Source organism: Petaurus breviceps, unplaced genomic scaffold, assembly GCF_028583685.1.
Source record: "Petaurus breviceps papuanus isolate PSGF00001 unplaced genomic scaffold, PetGlider_PUasm1.0 181, whole genome shotgun sequence".
Lineage (NCBI taxonomy): Eukaryota > Metazoa > Chordata > Mammalia > Diprotodontia > Petauridae > Petaurus > Petaurus breviceps.
In genome coordinates, this window is record NW_027185784.1 from 24,713,198 (window position 1) to 24,724,643 (window position 11,446).

Below are 11,446 nucleotides of genomic sequence, written 5' to 3' on the forward strand. Positions count from 1 at the left end.
ACCTTGTTTATTTCTTGCAGGTACATAGTTATCTGCATGTTGTCTGTCTCCCCCGCCCCCCACTAGAATGTGAGCTCCTTGAGGACAGGAACTGTTTCTGACTTTCCTTAAGTGCCCAAGACTAGGTACTGGGTCTGGCACACGGAGCTTAATAAATGCCTGCTGATTATTTATGAAGATCTACTGAAGTTTAAAGTAAAATGTTTAGTAGTGTCTGACTCATCATGGCCCCATTTGGGGTTTTCTTGGCAGAGATACTGGAGTGGTTTACTACTTCCTTCTCCAGCTCATTTTACAGATGAGGAAACTGAGGCAAAGTGAAATGACTTGCCCAGGGTCACACTGCCAGAAAGTGTCTGAGGCCGAATTTGAATTTAGGTTTTTTTTGCCTCCAGGCATGGCACTCTAATCACTGATCGACATATATGACAGCTACTACTACCATTACTACCATCACCACCACCACTACTAGTACGTGCAGCTCTAAACCTAGGATTCTTTGAGACCTACAATTCCTATTTTGCCACAATCACCAAAGGTGCCAGTCCGATAAGAACTTTATCTGTGCTTTGGACAATTTTGTCGGTGCATGTTGGGGGCTACAGTAGTTTTCATTCACTGGAAAGTAAAATAAAATGAGCACTTTCTCACGGCTCTCCAGGGCCAATCCTGCACAACCCCCTAGCTTGGTTTTGCTTCTAGGGCATGGGGGCGGGGCAGCGTGCAGGAGCGGTTACGGGATACGCCACTCCGAGGTCACGGACAGCGTCAACGTTGCTAGGAGACTACCTAAGTCCGCCCGGGACTGAACCACTCTAGGGAGCTCAGGGATAGACAGGTTACTTCTCGCCCCCTCCGCGGCTCACTAGAACCTACCAGCGGAGACATTACCGGAACGCTCCAGGAGGAAACACGCTCTCTCTGCTAGAAGACCAGCAGGAGCCCTGCTGCGCCCCGCGACCACATCCTCAACCCCCTTCCCCCCCCGAAGCTGGAGACGTGGTTGGGTCCGCAAACCGGAAGAATCCATTCGCTTCATTTCGGGGGGGGGGGGGGGAAGGATGCAGTATAAACAATGAAGAATCGGGGATTCGTCCTCACGTAGGCTGGTGTAGGGCACCGCAAACTCCAGCTTGGTCCTCGGAGCCGCGTCAACGCTAGACTGACTTTGAGGGTCTCGCGAGCATCTCAGGCTAGGATTGAAGACACTCCCACCCACCATGCCGGCGGGGCGGGGCTTAGCTCGTGACCGCACAGAGGAAGTGACGGAGCCAGATCAGGACGGCTCCGCAGCGTCCGGCCGCGGCTCTGCGGACTCCGGTGGTCATGTCGGCGCTGAGGCGGCTGGGGCCTTTACTTCGCGAGGGAGGTCGGCGCTTCCTGGAGGGTCCGGGCGAGCGGACTGCTGGTCGCGGCATTGGAGGAGTCCGGCAGTGAGTGTTGACAGGTGGATGGATGGGTTTTTGGTCGCGTCGTTCGGCCCCCCCCCCCCCCCCCCCCGCGCCCGCGGTGGGCTTGAAGGGCACTTAGAGGGGACTCCAAATCCCGGGATGCTGAGCCGAGGTGCCCCGCCTCCGCCCCAGGGCATTGTGGGGCTCGGAGCTCCAGTGGGGAGGCGGTGATTGGACCACTCTGACTTTAAACTCTTTCGTCACCACCCGCGCTCGCCCCTCCCTTTTCCCCCTCCCCCCCATTAACGGAATCTTTACAAAGGCTGCATCGAGATGGCACCTTCTAGACAACCGAGACCAAACCCATCATTTTAGGAGGAAATAAGTAAACCAAGCCTAGAGAGGAGTTACTTTTGAGCCAAGTCAGCAAGCAATTATCTATTGAGTGCTTAGTGTGGCCGTGGCTCTGATTATTCATTCTTCGTTCCTTTGATAAACATGTATTAAGCGCCTACTGTGTGCCAGGCACTGGGCTAAGCGCTCAGGATACAGAGAATGGCAAAAGAGAGCTCCTGTCCTCCAGGAGCTCACAATCAGAGGGGGAGATAACATGCAAATAGCCACATGCAGACAGTTTAAGATTCATTTATTCAGTAAACGTGTATTAAGTGCCTCCCATGTGTCTCTAGGGCTGCGATAAATTCCAAAAGACAGTTCTTGTCCTCAAGGAGCATATAGTCTAACGAGGGTGACCACCTGCAAACAGCCATGTGAAGAAAACATATTTGAGATTCATTTATTCAGTGAACATGTACCAAGTGCCTGCTATGTGCCCCCAGTAGGGATACAAAGACAGCCCCTACCCTCAAGGAGCTTACAGTCTGATGGGGGAGACCATAGGCAAACAGCCACGTGCAAATAGTATATTCAGGATCAATTGAATATAGTCGTGGAGGGCAAGCTCTAGCATTAAGGAGGATTGAGAAAGCTTTCTTGCAGAAGATGAGGTTTGAGTTGAGACTTGAAGGAAAGTAGGAGGGAGAGCATTCCAGACATGGGAGACAGCCAGTGAAAATTGTCTTGAGCTGAGTGATGGAATGTCATGCTCCAAGAAGAGCAAGAGGGCCAGTGTCACTGGATCAGAGTATATGGAGAGAGTAGGGGCAGGCTTTGAATACCAAAAAGAGGTTTTCTCTGATACTGTCCCCCCCCCCCTTTCCTGGACTATTGCAGAAGCTTTCTGGTTAGTCTCCCTGCCTCAAGACTCTTCAGAGCTCTCCATTCAGCTTCCAAACTGATCTTCCTAAAATGTAGGTCTGACCATGTCACTCTGCCCACTTTCAATAAACTTCAGTAGCTTCCTGTTAACTACAAGATCAAAAGAAAACCTTCATAGTTCCTAGGCTTTTGCACTGGATACAAGGACCGGAATTTACTTCCTCCTCACCTCTATCTCTTAGAATCCCTAGTTTTCCTCAAGGCTAAGTCCAAGCATCACCTTCTATATGTGAAGTCTTCTTTACCAGATGCTTCAGCTGCTGGTACCTTTCCCCAAAAGTCACTTTGTATACATTTTGTATCATAGTGCCATGTACACACAGTAAGCATGCAATAAATTTTTATTGGATTGAAATCCTTCTAAACCAGGCCTCCTATCTCTCTTTTATCTTTCAGTATATCTGCTTTAGCTGTGTTCTGTAGTCAAGAATAATTTCCAAACCAAAGAAAAGTTATTTTTCTTTGCTTTAAATATTTTGAAAAATACATAAAATTTTAATAAGAGAGGAGTACAGGTATGAGGTATATTCATATGGCTCTGGGGTCTCATTAATATTGAAGTTCCATCCAGTGTTGCAGTTTGCAACCCATTAATGCCTGCTCTTCCCCTGTACTCAAATCTGTGTCCTCCCATAAAGTCGGCTATAGGAGGAGTCTACACCCACTTTGCAGAAGGTATTCTTCGATTTATTCTGTACAGTTATTATATGTAATAATTGATCACAATGGAGCTTCTTTGTCATAATAATCATGCTTCACACTGTCATAGTACCTTAGAATTTATAGAGCACTTTTGCTTCTCATTTGAGCCTTACCACAGCCCTATGAACTGTAGTTGGGGCAACATATTTGTGTTTAATTGCTTGTTGGAGATTTGTAATTCTGAAAAATCAAATAACATTGCTGATGTAAGAAGCACTTAAAAGAAGTTGTTTTTTTTTACTTATAGTGCTGGAGGCGGAGTACACATTGAGCCCCGCTACCGGCAATATCCCCAGCTGACAAAATCTCAGGTGTTCCAAGCTGAGCTGTTAAGTGCTACGATGTGGTTTTGGATTCTCTGGCGTTTTTGGCATGACTCAGATGCTGTATTGGTAAGCTCTGGAATATAATTTTTTTATTTATGAACGTTGACAAACAACTCAAATACTGTTCTGTATTCTTCATTATGGTTCATGATTTGTAGATGTCAATTCTGCTCCTGCTATAGAGTATAAATGCTGTACTAGTTCAACCTGGAACTGTCTCATGGGGGTGTCAAGGGATATTCTGTGGGATATCATACTTGCCCTCTAGGATATCAATTTCAAAAGTTAGGCATGAACTATCAGATACCTTAGTGTTTTTTTTTTTTAAACACAATCAATTATGAGTCAGAGATCCAAGATTTATCTAAACTGAAGATTCTTAATCTGTGGTCTATGGGATTTCAGGGACCTTGGACTTGGATGGGAAAAGAATATATATTTATTTTCTAACCTCTAACTGAAATTTAGCATTTCCTTCAATTATTTAAAAGCATGCTGAAAAGGGGTCCATAGGCTTTGCTAGAATATCAAAGGAGTCCACAACACAAAAAAGATTAAGAGCTAACCTAGATTCTTCTTAAGCAAATTTATATTTTTAGCTTCTTGTACCTTTTTTTTTTTTTAAGGGGGGGATCAAAAACTTCTATAAATTTGTTGTCATCTTTGTATGATCTTAGGATCATAGGATCTTAGGGTCATAGATTTAGAATTGGAACCTTAGAAGTCAAGTAAACTATCCTCCTCATTTTATAGATGAGAAAACTGATCAGGATCACCCTGGTAGCAAGTGGTAGAGCTGGGATTTGGAACTTAGCCCTCTGACTCTACATTCAGCACTCTTCCCATTATGCCACACTGCTTCCCATCTTGTCTAGAGAGATGTCATGAGGTCTTGATAAAATCCAGGAATATTCCAGCTATGACATTTTCCTAATCTACCAGTATAGTAAACCTATCAAAAGAGATAATAAGGTTAGTCTGCTATAACTTGTTCTTGATGAACTGATGGCTCTTATTGATCACTGCTTCCTTTTCTAAATTCTTTTTTATATTACATTTGAATAGTCTCAAATGTTCAGCAAAACCTCTTGTCAGATCTTCAAAGGTAGGATTAGAAGCTGTTGTTAGGATCACTAAGAAATAGTTTCTGAATAACAAGCCACAGAACGGTGACTGTTGTGATACCTGGCCAAATAAATTAGGTTCTTCTTGTATGATGGTAGAGCTTGAGGGTCAAGAGATAATAGAAGACATTATCAAAGTAATTGTTTTCCCCAGTTTATGAACCATCCTGGCTAGCAGCTTAGGGAGATTGCCACAAGTCATTAGCTAAAAGGAAATTATCTAATTTGGAGTCATTTCCTATTTTTTGTTATTTAAATAGTTTCTTTTTTGCTTTTTGGAGGGCAATTGGGCTTAAGTGACTTGCCTAAGGTCACACAACTAGTTTTTGTGTTGTGTCTGAGGCTGGATTTGAACTCAGGTCCTCCTGACTTCAGGGCTGGTGCTCTATTCACTGTGCCACCTAGCCGCCCCATTTAAATAGTTTCTAATGGGGCTAGGATCATCTGAGAGGAATCTGAGCACTGATGTCTATGGAAAGTAAAATTCCAAAGTTGATTTTTCTACAGAAAATTTTAGTTCAGTCTGTAGACTGGGTCTGTTTTTATGGTCCTTTCCAGTCTTAAGGTTTTGTTAAACATTAAACTCAGAATATATAAGTGGCTTTTCTGTCCTGTAATTTTAAACAGCCTCTCCTTCAAGCTTCAGTGGCTTCCCCTTAGTATTCTTCTTTTTAGTAAACAAATTCATACTTAGCCTATCTATACCCATCATGATTTCATAAATTTTTCTCATGTTATGTCTTAGCTCTTGTGTTTCTGGATTAAAGAGTTTCCTTTAATTTGTCTCCCATTGAAGCCTGCCTGTCCTCATGTCATTTTAGTTCTTTCCTGAACTTCTGCCAGCTCATATATGGCTTTTATGTATTGTAGCAGGAAATGAGGTGTGTCCCCTCCAGCTTTGAGATTCTTTTGTTTTCTCATCCTATTCTGCATGAATGGATTTATTAAGTTCTTATTATGTGCAAAACACTGTGCCAAGCCCTTAGCATACAAATAGAAAAGGCAGTCCCTGCTCTCAAAGAGTGCACATTCTAAGGGAATCATTTTGTGTGCAAAAGTACCATGATTAGAATAGTATAATGTTTTCTGGTGTATTTCTTTTAAAAAAATAAATTTTAATTGATGTCTTTTGTTTTTACATCATCTAAATTTCCTCTTATACATCTCCCCCTGACCACTCTTAAAGAGTCACCCTTATAACAAAGATTGTTTTTTTTAAAGAGAAAAAAATCAGTAAAGCTGACCATTTCATCAAAAATATCTGATGTTACATGCAGTATTCCACATCTGTCATCCCCTCTACCTTTGCAAAGTAGTGAGATGAGGTGTCTTCATATCTTTTCTTTGGAACCAAGCTTCTTCTTTATAATTTTTTTGCAACATTAAATTCTTTTGTTTAATGGTGGTAGTTTTTCCATTCCCATTGGTGTAGATGTGTATATTGTTCTTGCTGTGCTTACTTTACTTTGAATCAGTTCATGTCTTCATACTTCTGATTTGGGTGACTTCAGTTTTCTCAGTAAGGTTGGTAAGACCATGCCATATACTGTAAGTATACCAAGGTACCAATAGTGGCAAGAGGGAAGAAAAGGTTTGGAATAATCACTAGACTCAGTAAGGAATTGATTAGATAAGGAGTTGATAAAGGTAGAGTAAAAGGATTGTAGAACAACATTGAAGTCCCATATGTTCTCATTTGTGGATGCCATTTTGCTGATAGGTATAGTGTCCTGCCCTCTTCATTGAGAGCTGAGGCCACTTAGAATCAGCTTAGCAATTCACATAGGAACAAACACACATACGAAGAATTCATATTATTCAGGTTGGAATGAATTAATCTATCAGTACATATATCTTGGGCAGCTAGCTGGTGGTGCAGTGCCTGGAGTCAGGAGGACCTGATTTCCACCTTGGCCTCAGATACTGCTAGCTCTGTGACCCTCCAGTGTCTTTGCCAAGAAAAACCCAAATGGGGGCATCATGGAGAGTTGGAAATGACTGAAATGACAACCAAAAAACCATAACCTTTACAGGTAGACAATAAACTGGGCCCATCATTGAAGAAGAGCAGCTAGAGTGTATTTGGGAAATCATACAGTGCTTCCAGTCAACCAGTCTACACTTTACAAAAATGGAGAGGTTTAAAATATTCAGTCTACAACACAGAGCTGAACAGTCCATAAACAGAAGAAAGGTTAGGACACTGAATAGGTTAAGCATTAGTGTTCAGTCATTTGAGTATGAAATGAGAGAAGGGTGGCAGCCATTGTTACAGGGGTCATTATCTCTTGGGTAGATAATACTGTTTCTCATTTCTTTATGTTTTTTTAAAATTTGTTTTCTTTAGTTGAATGGATGCTTGATTTTTTTTTTTAAATTGTTCCCACCAGGGTCATTTTCCATATCCAGATCCTTCTCAATGGACAGATGAAGAATTGGGTATTCCCCCCGATGATGAAGACTAACAATGTCATCACCACTACAAGTAGGTGCTACCAAGCACCTCATTTCCTAGTAATTACAACTACCATTTAAATTAAAAAAATGTTTAATTGATGTTTTTCTTTTTCAACATTGGCATTTGACAATAAATAATTGCCTCTCCCCCTCAGAGACTTTAAAAAAAAATAACAAATGAGTGCAGTGAAAGAAAACACTTGGCTACATCTTAAAACGTATGCCTCATTTCACAACCCATAGAAAACCACCTTTCTTCAGAGAGGTTAGAGGCATGTTTCACCATCAGCCCTCCTAAGTCAGGATTAGACAGTGCATTAATCAGAGTTCTGAAATATTTCAGTGTTATTTTCTTTTATGTTATTATGGTCATTTTGGAAATTGTCTTCCTGGTTCTGCTTTTTTTGCCCTAAATTAGTTCATACAAGTCTTTCTCAAGTTTCTCTAAATTCTTTATAGTCTTTCTGATGCTGTAATACTATTCCATTACAGTCATATAATGTGATTTATTCAGTCACTTACCAGTCAGTGGACACACATTTTTCTAGTTCTTTGCTATTTCACAAAGTGCAGCTATAAATATTTTTGTATATATGGGACCTTTCCCTCCTTTGATTTCCCTGAGGTATATGTGTGAAATCATTGGGTAAAAGGTGACTTTTAGTTAGTGACTTTTTAGTCACAGTTTAGTGACTTTTAGGAAATTTTTTGTAAGGAGTATGTAGAGTTTAGTGACTTTTTAGGAAATTGTTTTCAAGAATGGGTTAATTCATAGCTGTGCCAGTGCTGTATTAGTGTGTCAGTCTTCCTGAAACCCTTCTGTCACCATTTTTATTTTTGCCAACCTGCCAGGTGAAAGTTAAGTTATTTTAACTTGCATGTCTCTTATGAGTAATTTGGAATGTTCTCCATATGTTTGTTGATAGTTTGCATCTCTTCTTTTGAAAACCACCTGGCTTTTGTTTTTATATACTTGTCCCTAAATATCTTGGTTACCAAACCTTTATTAGATATTTGTTCTAAAAACTTTTCCCTCAATTAACTGCTTCCCTTCCAAGTATAACTGTTGATTTTGTTCTTGCAAAAACCTGTCGATTCTGTGTAGTCCATTTTGTCTATTGAAATTTTCTATTCCTTGTTTAAGGATTCTCTCTCCCTGGCCATAATTATGGCAGGCATCTCCTTCCATTTTCCTCTAATTTTTCTATGATGTGACCATTGTATATTTAGATGACGTGTCCATCAAGCTTCTTGTGTTCAGTGATAGACACAATTAACTTCTGAGGGATGTGCACTCCTCTCCTCTTGAGATGATCCCTCAGAAGCAGGCTACATACTGTACAAGACATGAAGCAGAATGAACTGTATTACTTTATTTCTGCTTCTGTTCTCATTTTTTTTTCTCCTGAGCTCTCTCATTTTTTGTAACTCCTTTTCATTGATTATTCCCTTATTTTGGTTTTGTTCTTTTTTAAAACACTAATTTGTTAGAATTTTGGCTGAGAGTTGCAGATCTCCAGTGTTCTGCCATCTGCCTTTGGTGGTAAGTCTAGAATTCCAGTCCCATGGAAAGCAACTTAGGACATATTTCATTTAAGAGTCCAGAAAATCAGGGTGAGGCTACTGAAAAGATCCTACCCTCCACCCCTGTCCCCAAAACAACAACAAACAATTTCAAACTGTATGGAACATTTGCTGTGTACTAGCTAATTACTGTAAAAATGTAAACACATGAAAAATTTTGATGATGTTCCAAATCAAGGCTTTAAAGTATTTCAAAGGCAGTGGTTTAGTAAATTAGTTAGATGTTTGAATCTTTAGATTTTGTAGGAGGAAATAACTAAAATTTATATAGTGCTTTGCATAGCACTGTACATATTTATTTCTTTTGATCCTCAACAAACCTGTTAGGTGCTATTATCCCCATTTTACAGATGAGGAAACTGAGGCTGAGAGAGATTAAGGGACATTGCACAGGGTCACACAATTAGTAAATATGTGAGGCAGGATCTCAAGTCAGGCCTTCCTTATTCCAAGTCCAGTGCTTCTGTCAGTAGGGACAGGGGTTATGTTTTCACTCTAATAAATGGACCTCTTATATGGAAATAGTCCTTCTGAGGGAGACCCAAAGGGCAGTTCTCTGTGGTTTTCTTGATGTTTCAAAAAGATGTTGAGCTTCTTTCCCAGCTTGCCTTATGGAGGATGTGTGATGCTCACTATTGCTATTTATAGAATTCAACATAGTCATGTATGTAGCAGTGAATCCTAGGCTATGAGAGACGAATAGCTATCCACAACATTTCAGAACGATCCTTCCAGAAAGATCTTTGTTTGAAACCCTTTCTCAGTGTTCTTAGGTTTAAGCCAGCCTAAGTTTTTTCACTAAGGGGACATTAGGGACCTAGGGTTCTCCAGAACTGAGGTCCCTGTGATGCATTTCCTTCAGGCTATAAACTGGTTTTTACATAGGAGATGAAAAAAAAAATTTTGTGGCAAAACTGCTATGTTCAAATGATCATTATTTTCCTTCATTTCTACTGAGTGTGGGAATACAGAGAGGGCACAGCATTCACTCATAACCAAAAATTATGTTACAATTTTTTAACTTCCCAGTTAATTCAGAGGGTTGGAGAAAGTAACAATAATATCTTTAAGCAAGAAATTACTGTGGCAAAATGGGCATTTGAGAATATGCATGTTAGGAATTTGGGGAGAAGGTTGGACTCTAAGCCCTTTGGGTAGGGATAGTCTCAAGAAAGCATGACTGTGGTCCAAAATCTGTGGCATGGACATCTTTATACAAATTCATTTGAAGGTGAGTTTAGGGCCAGTTACTTTTCTACCAGCCCATTTCAGGTGAAGGGCCTGGGAAGAGGAAAGTCAGCCACCCTTCACCACAGCCTCCAGGGGTGGGAGGGTGAGGAGGCAGAGACACAAGGTTGCCATATTTACAAAGTACTTGTACATAATTCAGCGAGTCTGCAATATTTTCTGGACCAATCAAAAACAAGACCGCCCAGTCCTCCTAGGCATTTTGGTTACCTTTTATTAGGATACTCTCCCCATCCTGACTTCCAGTTAGTCCTTATGGTCTCTATACTTGACATTTTGGAACTTGATTATATTCTCTTGAATTGTCTTTTGCATGTACACAAACCTTGTTTCCATCCAAATTGTGAGCTCAGTGGTTTTTTTTTAAATTATGAACTTAAACATCAACAAATATAAATATGTCAATATGCTAAAAATAAAGAAATTACATTTGAAACCATGAATCTTTATTACATGCAGCTTGGTTCTTATTTTAAAAATGTTATATTGAGAGGCAGGTTGGTATGATGGGTAGAGAACTGGTCTTAGAACCATGAAGACTTGGGTTCAAGTCTGTCTCATCTCTGATGTATGCTTGCTTTGGGCAATTCATTTACCTTGGCACTCTGTGCAACTTTTTCAGTTGCAGAGAAGATGCCGACTTGCAATTTGTAGGAGTTCCCTATACTAGTGAAATTACAAGTCTGGATAGTACCAGCTGTTTGACTTGTCTGTCCCCTTCTGAACTGCCTTCTGTGTATTTTTAATGTTTTATTTTTTCTCTTTTTTTGGGTCTCATTTGCTAACACATTTCTTACCCTCAGCTTTCCTCCCCACATATAAAAGCCCTCCCTTGGAACAGATAAGTAAGTCAGGCAAAGCCAAGTCATATATGACTCTGAAATGTCTGTCTCATCCTAAGCCTGTCTGTAACTTCTCTGCCAAGAAGCAGGAAGCTTGTTTTATCATCAGTCTTATGGTATCATGATTACTCATTAAATTTATTAGAGTTCTTACATTTTTAAAAGTTGTTTTCTTTTATATTATTTCATTCTCAGTTATTTTAGAAAATAATCTCCCCCCTGTGCTTGGCAAACAATTCAATTCTACAAGTATCTAAGTAACTAATTCAGAACCATAGGTTTTAGTTACTGGATTTGATTGAATAAAAGTATTTTAAGTACAGTTCTTCACTTATTTACCCACAGGGGCCAGCTGTGATCTTCTGGAGACTTTATTTTGTTGGTTCAGATGTGATGATGCTAATTAAAGTTATATTCACGTGAATGACAGTCTACCTTTTTCCTTTGATGATGGATGACCTTTGTGCATAGTGACCAAGCCTTGGGCCAACTGG

At 40.4% G+C, this 11,446-nt stretch overlaps 1 protein-coding gene across 2 annotated transcripts; it reads left to right on the forward strand.

The window, feature by feature from the left end:
- Positions 1–1,205: 1,205 nt before the first annotated feature.
- On the forward strand, positions 1,206–11,376 carry NDUFB2 (NADH:ubiquinone oxidoreductase subunit B2). Of its 2 annotated transcripts, none has more exons than XM_069087378.1 (4): positions 1,206–1,447; positions 3,619–3,763; positions 7,212–7,306; positions 11,298–11,376. In XM_069087378.1, exons 1-3 carry the CDS (start codon positions 1,221–1,223, stop codon positions 7,284–7,286), a joined length of 447 nt encoding a protein of 148 aa, XP_068943479.1. In that variant the 5' UTR covers positions 1,206–1,220; the 3' UTR covers positions 7,287–7,306; positions 11,298–11,376. The 2 variants fall into 2 exon arrangements, with proteins under 2 accessions (XP_068943479.1, XP_068943480.1); XM_069087379.1 differs by having other exon boundaries at positions 1,234–1,433.
- The last annotated feature ends 70 nt before the right edge of the window (positions 11,377–11,446 follow it).